Source organism: Pteropus vampyrus, unplaced genomic scaffold (genome assembly GCF_000151845.1).
Source record: "Pteropus vampyrus isolate Shadow unplaced genomic scaffold, Pvam_2.0 Scaffold48, whole genome shotgun sequence".
Classification (NCBI taxonomy): Eukaryota; Metazoa; Chordata; class Mammalia; order Chiroptera; family Pteropodidae; genus Pteropus; species Pteropus vampyrus.
Genome location: NW_011888829.1, coordinates 6776898 through 6791717, shown reverse-complemented (window position 1 = coordinate 6791717; position 14820 = coordinate 6776898). Strand labels below are relative to the sequence as shown.

Below are 14820 nucleotides of genomic sequence, written 5' to 3'. Positions count from 1 at the left end.
AAGTCTTCAGTTCATTTCAAGTTAACTTTTGTGAGTGGTGTAAGACAGGCATCAAGCTTCATTATTTTAAATGGATATATCGAATTTTCCCACTACCATTTAGTGAAGAGACTTCTTTCTCCACTGAATATTTTTAGATCACTTGTGAAATATTAGCTGACTGTACTGGGTTTATTTCTGGGCTCTCAACTCAGTTCCACTGGTCTGTTTTTATGCCAGCACCATACTGTTTTAATTACCATAGCTTTATAGTATAACTTAAAATCAGGAAATATGAAGCCTCCTGCTTTGTTCATCTTTCTCAGGATTTCTTTAGATATTCGGGGTATTTTGTGGTTCCATATAAATTTTAGAAGTGGTTTTTCAATTTCTGTAAAAACTGCCATTGGAAGCTTGATAGAACTTGCATCGAATCTCTAGCTTATAGATAGTATGGAAATTTTAACAATATTACTTCCAATACATGTAGGTGAAATATCTGTTCATTTATTTGTATCTTCTTTGATTTCTTTCATCAGCGTTTTGTAGTTTTCATCATAGACATCTTTTATCTCCTTAGTTAAATTGATTCCTAAGTATTTTATTGTTTTTGATGCTATTATAAATGGGATCAATTTCCTTTTCAGAAAATTCATTGTTAGTGTATAGAAATGTTACTGATTTTTGAATGTTAATTTTGTATCCTCTAACTTTACTGAATTGGGTGATTAGTTTTCATGTTTTTTTTTTTTTTGAGTCTTTTAGAATTTTCTGTACATAAAATCCTAGACAAGAAGAATTCTTAATTATCAGATTAAAACTCTATAACTAGCTAGGGCAGGGGTATATTGTCTCCATTACTAGGAATCTTTAAGAAGACAAAAGCAATCCTTTCTCTTTTAGTTTTGAAATTACTCAGGAAGAAGAGGCTAGGTCGGGTCCAAGGCTGCCTCTAATCCGTTTATACCTTCTTCTCTCTATTCCTCACCCTTCCAGCTGTTGATTTTACTCAGCTCTTAACTAATCTCCTACTAGGTACTCGCTGCACTGAGTCAGGTGGTATGGGGGAAACCAACACACATGTTCATGGAAAATTAAGGCAGTAATATAACGCGGTAATAATTTGCGATTTTTAAATACATTTGGCTACATGAGTGCTAAAAATTATTTTAATGAGTAAGTAATACAGAATGTATAAAATTCAAGAAGAACAGAAGAATACACAGTTGAATGTGAGTTTTTCCTTCCTCTTGTTTCTCAGTTTCTTGTGTAAACCTCCAGAGAAGTAAGTGGTTCTACCTCGTTCAGATGAGGAGGGCAGCTCTGCAGCTGGAATGGGGCAAGGCTCCGTGGTGATCTTTCACGGTGGACAGAATATAGACAAAAGGCTTGGGGGTGGGGCTGGGGAGGGGCGGGGCTGGGAAGTGGTGGTGATGACTCGGCTCCGGGAACAATCTCAGCAGGTACAGAGGGCAGTGGAAAGACAGACCTAGCTGGAGGAAAGGGTGAGCACTCAGGATGTACCAGGGACAAGTGTAAAAAGGGCCCAGAGCGAATGCCAGGCTGGGATACTTCTTGTTGGCCACTGAAAATACCTGGGAATCCAACACGTGTCTTTAAGAGGAGGATGTCACATAGGAAGGTTACCCTGACATCCTTAGCACAATGGCTCCAACAATGGAGAGTGTGGAGGCAGAAAGACCAGGGAGGTGGCAGATTAAACCAGGCAAGCACGGGAACAAGAAAGAGCTGGAGCCATAAAATCACAGGAAGGAAAAAGAGATGGTGAGACCTAAGGTACGGTGGACACTCCGTGACAGGGAGGATGGTGGTTATCACCGACTGCAGGAGCTGTCGTGGGAAGGAAGGTGATGATGTTGGGCTCTGTGAGCCTGGGATGATGATGGGACATCCCAGATGGAAATATCTAGATGGAAGTGGCAGGCTTGACAAGAGAGGTCAAAGGCCTTTCGAGAGACAGATTTACGGTCAAAGATGAATGAAAAAGACTGAAAGAAAGGGGCAGAACAGAGAGAGTGGAAAGACAAATAAGTGCTTCAGGTCAAAGAAGCACAGATGGACAGATTATCCTAGAGCATCCGTTATTATAGGTTACAGACGTTCTAAGAAGTCTGTGTCCACAGAGGACACAAGAAGAATAGAGCTAAAAGCAGGAAAACCAGTTTGGAGAGAACACACGCAGAAATGTCAGGGAAAGCAACAATGCGGTCAAGAAGGAAGCAAATCAGAAGAGAATCTAGAGAAAAGGACTAGGAAATTGAGCAGGAGATGGCTCGGCAGAGAGCTGTGCTGTAGAACGAACACCCGAACGCGAGGCTTCTCTCAAACCCATCGCTCAAGGAAGCTCGGTATCTGTTGGAAAAATTAAAAATTGAGCACCTACCATGCACAAATCAGATCAGGCAATGTCACAGTATTAGAGCACCTCAGTTATCCTCACTGTCCCCCACCCTTGTGGCTGGATCTCGGTAAAAGTCTCTCCAACTACACGGATGGGAAACTATAAATTCTAGGCAGATAGACAACCTCGCCACAACATTATTTATGAATACAAAACGGAAGTCAGTATAAAGCAGATCTATACGGAGCCCATTTAAGGGCATTTAGTTATTAATGGAAATGATCCCTTTGTGAGTGATATCGTTTTGCATTTGGGGGGTTATATACTCACTGCTTTCTTCAACATACCAATGGGAACTTTAAGCTGCTGTCTGCCTTGTCAAGATTACACGGCTGTGCCTCACTCTTCTGTTTAGATCTTATAGGTTATAGTGATATCCCTGTGACAATTGACAGAGGGAAATTCTGAGATGTCCTACATTAAATTACGGTGGGCTGGGGAGTGAAAGGGCCGCGAATATTTAACCAGTTCACAGCTGTGGGTCAACTAACAACAGACTGACTGCTCACATTCCTGAGTATATGCTGGAGCTCTGAGTCAACCTCTGTAGCAACCGCCAGATACGGCTGCATCCTGCATATGCATGGACTTCCAGGACTGTGTCCCCACAACCAAACAAAAGTAGTAAACAGTTCCTCCTTAGGGACTAACTACCTACCATAAAACTGCACCTCACCTTTTCTCGTTCCCCTTTTCTGAAGTCAGTGTAAACTCTTTCAAAACAAATTACATCTTTCTTCCCCAAAACAATGTATAAAAGAGTCCATCAACTCTAGGAGAGAGGATTTATTGGCCTTTTCTACCGACCCTACTGCTGGTGGCTCGGACTGCATGTCCCAGGAGCAGTCCCTTTTCTGGTCAGCATTTAGCTCAATAAACCCTTTCTTTTAGAAAAGCTTTTGGCCATGGATTTTTTTTTTTTTTAATTTAACACAATGTACCTCTTTTTCAACTGTTGCAAAAATAATCTGCAGTGACGACAACATAATTAAAGCAGTAGTTAGTGTTTTTCAAGTCTAGGGCAGGGGTCCCTAAACCCTGGGCCTTGGATGAGTACTGGTTCGAGTACTGGTTCGTGGCCTGTTAGGAACCGGGCTGCACAGGATGGAGGCTAATGAAGCTCCATCTGCATTTGTAGCCACTGCCCAGCGCTGGCATCACGGCCTCAGCTCCACCTCAGATCATCAGGCATCAGATTCTCATAGGGGCACTGGTCTCTGGTGCCAGAAAGGTTGGGGATTGCTGGTCTAGGGTATCTTTCTACTATTCTTCTCCCTGCAACCCGAATCAAATACTAATGGGTAATTTTTCAGCCAGCTCTATAAATATAAGAATACCAGAGTCTCTTTAAGAGAGACAAGCTGAGCCCTGGCCGGTTTGAAGATCAGTGGGCCAGTCTAAGATAAAGACACTTTTGAAAAAATACAAACAAAATACAGAGAAGTAACCGCATTCACAGAAATGCCCTGCTACATGCTTTAAAGTTCTAATCCTCAAAGATTGCACGGTGGTTCAGCTGATTCACGGGTGACTCTTTGAAGACACAAGAGACAAGCCTGTGTCTTCCAGGGAGGGGCTGCACGTGTTGTTAAACTGCACTCAGCTGCCACCAAAGGGTGGCAGAGGTGGCACAAAACGCCTCCCTTCTGTCACAGACATTAACAAATTCAAGTTTGCCTTTTAGAAAGATGAACTGGTAAAACGTTTTATACCCCAGCTATGCAATGAAACCTGCAACACCCAGACCCTGAGGCCTCGGACGGTCTGTGTCATTTCGTGTCCACCTTACAGAGTCTGGGTTCTGCAAGCAGGTGCTGTCGGGCTGAACTTCAACAGTGCATAAATTTAACACTGCATAAATTAACATAGGAAATTCCCCCAAAGAATCAGGGAGAATATTTGCAAGTTATAAAAAATTGCTTCCTTCATTTAAGGAACTGCTAAGACTTAATGTAGAGAAAGAAATCCCTAGCCTTCATCATTCACAGCTTTGGGCCTGCAGAAACTCCTTTTACAAACAGCTGGGGAAATTACCGACCGAGGGAACGGGTCGGGCAGCAATACTGCGCTTTTCTCAAGTCTTTCTGATTTCGGCGACAGGGAAGAGACAACTGGCAGCTCGCACTGTCAGACAGGAGCAGTGCCCCTGGGGACCAGGGAGGGTATGTCATTTCCATTTATTAAAACAATCTTAACTGTTGTCCTCAAATATTTTTGTTAAACAGTAATCTTGTCAACCGGATTTTGAATTACGGCTGTCATGGAGGGGTTGACTATCGTAGCAGTGTGTCAGCTCCTGGCTTTCGCAATGTATTTAGGAGGAATTATGGCAACCCTTGGCTTGCTAAACGATCATGAAGAGGAAAAAAATCATTTCTGCTTTTCTTTGTTTTTTTTTTTTTTTTTTCAAGGTATCACTCAGTAGTCCCTGGCAGAGCTTCCCCGGCATCTCACCTGGGTAGGGAAGCAGAAAGGTTTACAGGGGAAAGGTTCCCGTGGGCAAAGTAGAAGGGGAACGTGTGTTCTGGGTGCACCTGAGTTTTCACTAAGGAGGGACGGAAAACGTGGGGCGTGGACGAGAATGGAGCGGTGATGAGGAATAGCACGTGGTAAAGACAGAATGAGCAGAGTGTGAAAGAGAAGCAAAAGTAATCAATAAATTCAATTTATGAGAAGCACAGAGAAGTATGCCTGTGCACCGAGTACTACTCCTGACTACCTGGAGATCTGCTTAGCAAACTCATTTTGTTTTCAGTATCTGTCTGTTTCCCCCATCAAGGACTGTTCTTTATTTTTCCTGCTTTGGAAGAAACACAAGGTAACTTTTTTATGCCCAGATCTTGTTTCATATCTTCAATGACAAATGCTCTATGTGATATTCAAATTAAGTTACAAGTAATTAAGTGTTTATACAATTTGCTGCAATAACAGACAAAACACTAACACCTTGCAATTCTAACTCTTGAAGGATAAGCACTAGAAAAAAAAATGCCTATTAAGAAAAATCATAGTTTATTACGATGGTAATATTTCTATTAAACCCTGATTACAAAAAAAAAAAAAAGAATGTCATAAAGCAACTATTAGTCTCAGAAAGTAGTTTAGAAAAGAATTCCTATGATGGAAGAGGCTGGAGTAATACATTTAAAGTTTGGAATTTAGTTTGCTTTGATGTGACTCCAAATTTGAAAGGCCATGCCATGGAAGGATGGGATATTTGTTATGAGACACCCATGAGTCATCCTGAGCATGAGCAGCCCAGCTAGACGATTGATAAATGTCACTAGGTGATAGTGATAAAGAAGCCTTCGAACCAAAGAAAAACATACTCCCGTAGGTCTTCCCAGACAGTTAACCTTTGCTCCCTATCTGTGCTCCCTGATGGTGAGCACCTGTGGACACCAGAAGCACCTGCGTTAGGAGAGGGGGTCCCTGATGTGGGTCACAGGAGGAGGGCGAGGTGGCTGGAGCAGCAGAGCCAAGGGAGGGTCAAGTCACCAATGTGAGCTGGCCAGGGGACCATGTGACCTTGGCTAGGTGCCCCTTTCCTCCCTCCCATCCATGAAAGCTGGGTGTGGCTTTTCATCCAGGAGCACCTACAGTTCAAATGGGGGCGAGGGGAGAAGAGAACTTCTTTTTCAGGGGCTCCTGCCTTCTGCCCGGGACATCTTCTGATTTGTTCCTGATGCTGAGCTAGGAATTTGTTCCTAGGTCTGATTAGACCTCTGCCAGATGGCTCAGACTCGTAGGCAGTGACAGGCAGGTAGATCTCTAATGCAGCTCAGGCCAGTGGGCTCTAGAGCTACGTGTACAGAGTTACCTGGGGAATTGATTTGAAGTCCAGATGTACAGGACTCTCCTCAGACCTTCTGAACCAATCTCCAGGGACGGGACCAGGTATGTGCATTTTAAATAAACTCCCCAGGTGATTGCGTTCTTCACCCACATCTCAGATCTGATACCACAGGGGAATAGTGCACTAGGCTGGGTAACAGGAGCCGGCTATTCTGGTCTGGTCCCACCTACAGATCACTGGAACTCTCTGGCTGCTAATTCTTCCAAGTGAAAGGATGCGATTAGGTTACATGCTCTCTAAGGTCCAAAGGCCTAAAGTCTATTAAATCATTTGCATGTAATTTATAGTTCATCTGAAAACAACGATAAGCTACAACTTGCTCTAGAACCAGCTTTTTCTTTCCAGACTTCTGGTTTCTAAAGTGATAGCTATGACTAAGTTTTCAGACGCTCTTCATACTCAAATAATGGGGTAGTATTTGAGCCCTGGTCTATCACAAATCCAGTTTATAGGGGAGATAAAATATACCGCCCTTAAGAAAGCTGACACATCTGCCATGCTCAACTCCTCCATATGCACTGACCTTAAAGTCCTCTATTTCAGAGGCTAACCCTAGACTAGAGATGTCATTTATATTTTCGAATGAAGAACTGGGTGCATTAGCCTTCGGATAGAATAACTTTATATTAGGATCCAGCCTCACTTATCAGGGTCTTAATCCCATGTTGCCCACTACAGATGAGTGACTTTTTGATCTCCTCAAATTGATCAGCAGGAAGATATCGGCCCAAGTTGGGGGTGCCTCACTTATTAGAGGTCCTCATTTGGACATCTCCCAGGTCTGGCCCTTGCTTTTAGTCCTGGTCTTCCCCGGCTCTTCTGACCTGGCTTCCTGCTCTCTCTCCACAATCCCTCACCACGTGGCCCATGCCACATGGGTGAAAGTCGTTGCAGTACAGAGGGGCCTAGAGCTGGCTAGAGGTAGGTAGCCTGCATTTTCTAGTGCAGTTTATTAGCTGGGAGGCTACATTCTGCCAGGCAGTGCTGATATAGCCAATTTTCACTTCACTGATTCTGGAGAAACTATGAAACTGTTTCCCCCGCTTCAAGTTTATTCAGCCACCATGGCTTCCCCAGGGCAGTCCGAAGTACTAGCTTCAAGGAAAGGATACAGAACTGTGAGAGACGAGGTGACGTGGAGACCAATCAGACATGCACTTGTTCTTCTGGACTGAAAGCTTAAGGCTGACACCAGAATCTAAGAGGCAGAGGAACAAATGCTGGAGGTCCCCAAAGCAGGGGTGCTGCTTGTACCAAAAAGCCCATGTCTCTTAATTTGAGTGTGCTCATGAATATGCATGTAGAATCAGTTCTGGAAAAACAGAGCTGGAAGACCCTGTGGATCACTTGGTTCAAACCCTGACTTTACCAAAAAAGAAAATGAAGCCCACATCGTCAGGACTAGATGTGAATGTTCACTACAGCGTTTTCCATAAGCCCTACCTCCCCAGTGAACACAGAATGTTCCCCAAGAGTCCAGCTAGCTTCTGAACCTTTTTGTCCGTAGCAGCAGGGCTGAGGAAAGATGCAATGTGCCCTAAGCAGCTGGATTCTGCAAGTTTAGTGAGGGGCAGTGGAGTGTCCCAGGGAACACAGCAATGCAGATCTGGGAGCAAGCCCCTCCCCTTTTATAAACAGAGCTCCTCTTTTGGTCCACTAGTGGGCAAATACTATTGGCTTCCTATTTTTCCCTCTCTTCCGTCGTCTCCTGTAAGGTAGGTGAAGCCAGATTGGTGAAGCAATCAGGCTTTAATGTAAGAACAGGTAATTCAATCTTGGGGAGCTTTTAGAAAGCTATGAGGCTAAGCAGCGATGAGAAATAAAAGACACAGAAGTCTATCAATCTATGTCCTCCTACATTTTGATTTGCTGTATATCACATAGCTAGCCCGTAGCTTTTAAGACTTAGAAATAATAATTAAAACAATATAGTATCTCTTTCCCCTTGTGAAGAATACATAACTTAATATGCTGGAAGTAACAATCTAAATGTCTCATGTCAGCCTACAAAGAATTGTTTAAGAATATCTGAAGAAAGATTGATGTGAACAAGTGGATGAATAAGAAAGGAAATGTAAGGCTAAGGAATATCCGTAAGTCTTCCTATCGGTAAGATCTATTAGTCTACAGAACAATGCCCCAAGGGAACCAGTGAAAGCCCAAACTTATGAGTCATTTAAAAGTGGAGTGGATTTGGCTATTGGAATTATTCCAAGGGGAAAACTCTTGCACTATGCCGGAAATGGACAATGAACCTAATGGGTTGTTGTCATGTTTCGTATTTTCCATGTGAGCATGTCCAGCTTGTTCTTTGCTTTTAACAAGAAAACTTCAGAAGAGGTGTTGACCAGGAAATGCTGCAACAGAGGACCGGGACCACATATACTGCCGACGTCCCTTTTAACAACAGGCAGAGGTGGGGTCACGAGATCAGATTAACTTCACAAGAAGTAAAAGGAACACGTGGTATTATAGGAAAAGTCACTACTCATGAAACACTGACATAAACTCTTTGTGGCCATTTTGGCGTGGTTTTGAAATGGGGCAGTGTGGGCTGCACCTTTGCCTGTGGCCTTCATAATTCCACCCCCCGCTACTGGTTACCACCGGTCTCTAGCATGACTTAATTTGATCTTCAAGTTTTTTCCCTTCACTTGATGATTATCACACGTTTTCCCTCATTGACTTAGTTCTATATTAGCGGATAATGGATGGATGTGTCTTCACACACCCAACTCAAAAACCAAACTGTATTTACTTTCGAATTTTTTGTTTTTATGGCGAAGTATATCTTGATCTAGTTGTTAAATTTACCATCGAGACTTCCCTGAGTTTCAATTTTCTCAACTGTAAAACGGTGAGAATAAAACCATCTTTATTTACATCTCAAGTTGTCATAAAAAACCAAGTAAGAGAATGAATGTGAAATCACCTTCAAGTTTAAAGTACTACAGAAAGAAATACAAGGTATTAACGTTTCTTGGCTTTTGCCCATTTCGGTGTTGCCCATCTTAGGATAAAAAGGTTTTGGGGATATATATCTCTTTAATGTTACTATTGTTATACATTCCCTAATACTACAATGTAAGAGTTGTCAAAACAATAGGCACTTGAAACATACTCACTGAAAATAATATTAAATTTTATTGCAGATTGCGTGAGGGGGAAAGGAGGGTCTCTTTTGAAATCACTAGGAATAATTTGATGCTTTTGCCCAATCTGTTTAGTTGGTTTCAGCATGAACTATGCAACTGAGGAAAGAAAAAAATAAGATTTATTGAATAATTTATATAAATGTAATCCTCATAACACTGGAGATAACTACCCCACATTCATATATGAGAAAAATTAAGACCCAAGGTCAGAGAGCTTGGATACAAACTCAGATCTGCCCAATTTGAACTCTTGATGGCGCCATGTGGCGTCTTTGATTTTGTCACAAGTTAACTTTGTTTTATTCTATAAATATACGCCATTGATCTCGTGGGGCTATGTGCAGATGAGTCAACACACGGTAGACAGGCCGGATGGAGTCGGTACTCCAGACGCCCGTGCAGTTACCATTCTGTTAAATGTTACAGATCATACCGTGGAAATAGGCACCTACGTCAGACACCAGCTCTGAAAGCACACTTTATCACAGTCATTCTTTGCACTGACTGCCCGCCTCCAACTCAATGTGGCACTAATGTCAAGTTAGTAAAATCCATGGGTCAACGTACAGGTCCCAAGTGCTTGCGTTGGTATTAACACTGAAGGTAGGCACTGGTTAAGAGCGTATCAGAAGCTGCTTTTGCTAAATAAAATGTACTCACTTAACATTCGCAGCATTACTTCTACTAAAGACTTTTAAAGAAAAGAATCCCTGGCATACTACTAAGAGTTATACAAGTGCCACTATAAGCAAGAAACGGAAAAAGCCTCAAGCTACTGGGCTTTTAAAGACAACAAAGCCTTTTAATAAATCTCGACTATGGCACTCCCCCCTTATCTGTGGGGGAAATGTTCCAAGACCCGGAGTGGGTGCCTGAAACCACAGATAATACCGAACCCTGTATGTACTGTCTTCTCCTACACATACACACTATGAAGTTTAACTTATAAATTAGGCGCAGTAAGAGATTAACAACAACCAATAATAAAATAGAACAATCATAGCAATGTATTGTAATAAAAGTTATGCGAATGTGGTCACTCTCTCTCGAAGTGTCCTACTGCACTGTATGTATAGCACGGACATGCTGGACAAAGGGGTGACCCACATCCTGTGTGGGATGAGGCAGGACAGCACACGGTTTCAGCACGCTACTCAGAATGGAGCTCGATCTAAAACTTTTGAATCACTTCTGGAATTTTCCATTTAATATTTTCAGACTGCAGCGGACCACAGGTAACTGAAAGCAAAACTGTGGATGGGGGGAGGGGCGGGGAACTCCTGTACATTTTTCTACTAACATTGCCATTATGTTCCAGCTATGCAGACAATACCAACCATCCGATCAGATATTTACAGTGTCAGAAATTTACGCTAAGGGGTATTATTTAACTACAGCAAATCAGACTGCAGGAGGGCATGCTGTGAAGCTCAAACGCTAGATTCAGCCGCGTTAGAAGGTCAACTCTAGGGAGTTTGTCAGCAGAAAGAATCGAGGTTTCCAACAATTTCTAGAAATTGTTGTCTCTCAGAACAACCTACATCCCACTGTCAAATCAGTTAAATGATAGGCAATTACATGACCTGCGAGAACTGATCATTTGCTTCAGAGTTTATCATTAGCTTTACAAAAGTACATAAATGAGAGAAAACACATGGCCTGTGAACATCGTATTATTCTGATATGAAAGGTCATGAGAATATGGCTACGGTACATAAAAGCAATGGAAACTGTTTCCTAAATCCCATTTCTGGCCTTCCTTCCCCTGCCCAATTGAGTGGACTCTACTGACTGGTAGAAAATTGAGCGGTGCTTGACTGGTCAGTTTTTGTTTTATGTTTCTGTTTGTCTTTTATCTCTTTAAACCAGGCTCTCTGCATGACTATTTGCTGCTTTTGGATCCGAAGCTGCTGGCCCCTTCCTCTTTGCTGGCTTTGAGTACTAGCTCAGAAATAGGGGGCAATGACCTTGAGGACACAATTATTACAGAGGACAAAAGTTCAGAATGAGAAACATTATTATTTTAGTAAGAAGTTTTTCTTTTCTGCAAGTAATGAGTTGAACACAAGGAGAATATGGGCTTTTCCTACAACCACCTGGATGGAAGTTGATTACAACTCAACCAGCTTGTGACAGCAACTCCTGATGACGTTGACTAGCTTGGTTCCTAAAACTTCTCCACACACATTGCCCATTCAATCCCTTAGCCCATCCCATAATGCTGGGCTTGCTTCTTCTGGTGCCCCTGTTAGCGTGGCTCGCACACCCACCTGTTTGGCCTGGTTGACACAGCGCAGGTACTGGCTGGCCAGGGCAGAGCAGCTGAGGGTCTGCTGGGCGTTCTGGCGGTAACACTGGAGGATTTTGGCCTGCAGATCAGCACAGATTGGATGAACTTCATACCGCCTGAAAACAAAAACACGGGTGGGTCACTGACACAAATGGACTCCAATCAGAATAAAGAGCAAGGCTAAAAAAACATATAAAACATTAAACAGATGTTTCAAATGTAAAAAAGAAAAAAGTTGAGAAATAATATCACAAAGGGAAGATATCACACAAGGCAAATGATTTCTATGAAATTAGTTCCATTAGTTGACACCACTGCGAGCCTCTCAGGACACTAACGTTCCCACGCAAACCGACACCTACACCAGGTGAATGGCGCCGGTGCTCCCCAGCCCAGCCAGCCCAATCAGAAACCGGGGCGCCCTCACTTCCACCTCCCACATCCACTTGGTCAGAAAGTTCGAGATCCTGCAGCCTGGTCCTCTCTCCATACGCACCGTCCTTACATTGGCTCCTAATCATTTATGTTCTGGATTTAAACGATGACCTCCAAACTGGAACCTCTGCCTCTGAGGTTCACCCGCTACTCCTGCCTTTCGGAAGAAGGTTCTTCCAGAACGTTCTTTCTAATACATAAATCTGAAATGATATCTCTCCCTAAATAAAATGAGATCAACAGGTAGGTTTTCTTCATCAGGTTCCGACTACCCCTTAGCCTCAATTCCCCACATTTTCAGGGTTTGGCTCTTATACGTCCTTTTGCATCTTTGCTCATGCTCCGCTACATACTGCGGTGCTCTGCACCCAGACTCCCAGCCGTTGTATAGTCCTATGTATTTGGAAAATAGCTACTTTTCTTTCGATACTTGAGCCAAGTACTGAAATGGAACTTTCTCTACATGGCTTCCACTAGCTCTCCTCATCCACGGGACAGCGTGTCATTCCCTTTACGGCGACTCCACCCAGCCTGTATGAACTGCTTTCGCCGTGCACGTTAACACTGTTTACACTACAGTCAATACACACCATAGTGCATTTACTAGCCTACTTTTACTAGAATGCAAACCCCAAGAAGGAACCTGTCTTATTTTCTTTGTGACCTCAGCTATTGATAAGGACATATTTTATGGAAGTCATGTGATGAATTATTGAGAATACAAATGGGTAAAGAGATTTTTTTTTTAATTCCATGAGCTAAATTCTACTAATTATATTTAAAAATCTCAGATTTTAGTTAGATTGCTTTCAGTGAATATACAATACCAAATTTAAGTGCTTCTAAAAAAGCTTATAATATACACTTAAAAATAATAGAATAAACCAAATAAATTATACAAACAAAAATAAAATATTCTTAAGATGATAGAGGAACTTTGATTATAAGGGCTAAACACACAGAGAAAATACATAATATTATTACTTTTAATCCGGGAATTCAAACTTTTTTTTTTTTCAAATTAGTTTTGCTTAATACAAAAGGCTTCCAGTTTTTCATACCAGTTCTTTTTTTTGAAATTTAAATTTTGTTATTGCCATAGTAATCTTGAAGTAGCGTTATTTTAAATTTAATGGATTCTGAAAAACCCCTAGAGAACACGGGAAGAATATCTGTCATCAATAAGGAAACCCCTGGGTGACGATTTGCCTCCTTATTACTTTTCATCCAACACACTAAGCTAATATATATTTTGCTGGAATAGAAACCTGAAATGCAAACTATGTTACTGGTCCCCGAGGGAATTTACTTCCTACTACCCTCTAAAGAAAGCAGATATACAGAAAGAAAAAAAAAAGCCCACAAATTTTACATAACATTGCTTTTACTTTCTTATTCATTACCTTACTGCTCTGCCAAATACCTAAGAACAGAATTTAAATCCAATCCCAAGAGTTTCAATTCTCTTTAAGATTTTGAAGTTCAGATGTCTGTGATTTTTTTCTGGACATGGATTTCCTTAATCCCCTACCGTGAACATCAGCATCTAAAAGGAGTCAGCTGTGCTCTGAAGAGTAGAAGCACAGACACCACTAACCTGACTGATGATAGCAAAACACACTACTGGGTAAATAGTGAATAAAATATGATTAAGCGTTAGGTCAGGCGAACCTAGCACATGCATGGCTAATGCCTAGAATAGCTCCTGGGAAGGCAGGGTTAGAGACTGCCCTCGTCAAGGACCTCCGTCTCTCCAAAGGAGCATAGTTTTTACAAAAAGGATGGGGAGAGAAGGCAAGAACAATGCTGACCAGGTAGGTGGCCCTTCCCCGTTAACAGAGAAGAGAAGACTGTAAAGAATGAGCATCCACATACTGCATATCATAAAGAAAGTGGTATGTTTTTTTTCTTTAAATAAATTTCACCTAATACTATAGACTCCTTAGGAAGAATCATATATAAGCATTTACCCTGAGTTGAGCTGTTAAGTATATGAGTTAAAGTCCGTGAGTTCTTTACAATTTTAAATGCGTCGAAATATACTTTTAACACCACAAATCAACACTATTCACTTCCTGGGCCCCTGATTTCCTATCTAGTAGTCTGTGGGGTGTGTGTGTGTGTGTGTGTGTGTGTGTGTGCGCGCGTGGCCACAGACATCTGAAATTTTGTACATATTTCAACCCGTATTGATGATTAGATGGTAGGAAGGGGAAAAGAGGGGTGGAATTCAGCATAATTGTCTCCCAGTTCCGGGAGTGGACTCTGAGATGTTTTTCTTGGATTAATCTGTAGGGGCAAAGCTCTGCTTCCTGATTGATCAGCGACGCCTGTTATGCAGCCCTAATGCACCGTTTTCACTCCGGGAAAATGCTAAATGAGATTACGGTCTAACATTAGAAGGCCATGAAACACAAGCCAGGGCAGCTTCCATTCAGCGACAGGGTTTCAAAGGCGCTTCCAATATGCATTATGGTAAACCCTCCATACAATCATTGAGTCAGCAACGGATTTCTATTGACTGTTTTCATCCCTGCTGATGGAAAAAGCCACTAGCAGGCAAAAATAACAAAGTCCAGAATTTCAGGATACCTAAGGAGGAAAATTAAATCTTAGATGCGATAGACATTTAAACAATTTAATTTCTTTGTAAGGAAATAGGAGAAAAAGAAATGATGAATGA

The 14820-nt window shown here is 42.0% G+C and overlaps 1 protein-coding gene across 2 annotated transcripts in view; it reads right to left on the bottom strand.

Moving 5' to 3' along the window:
* The window catches only part of CHCHD3 (coiled-coil-helix-coiled-coil-helix domain containing 3), a 276934-nt gene that overhangs the window by 4029 nt on the left and 258085 nt on the right, over positions 1-14820 (bottom strand). The window contains exons 7-8 of one of the 2 annotated variants that reach the window (XM_011359542.2): positions 11683-11818; positions 9379-9508 (exon numbers count right to left, since the gene is read on the bottom strand). In XM_011359542.2, coding sequence (XP_011357844.1) covers positions 9491-9508; positions 11683-11818 — 154 coding nt within the window. In that variant the 3' untranslated portion in view covers positions 9379-9490. Of the gene's footprint in view, positions 1-9378; positions 9509-11682; positions 11819-14820 lie in introns of those variants that run through there. The other variant, XM_011359541.2, reaches the window with a different exon arrangement.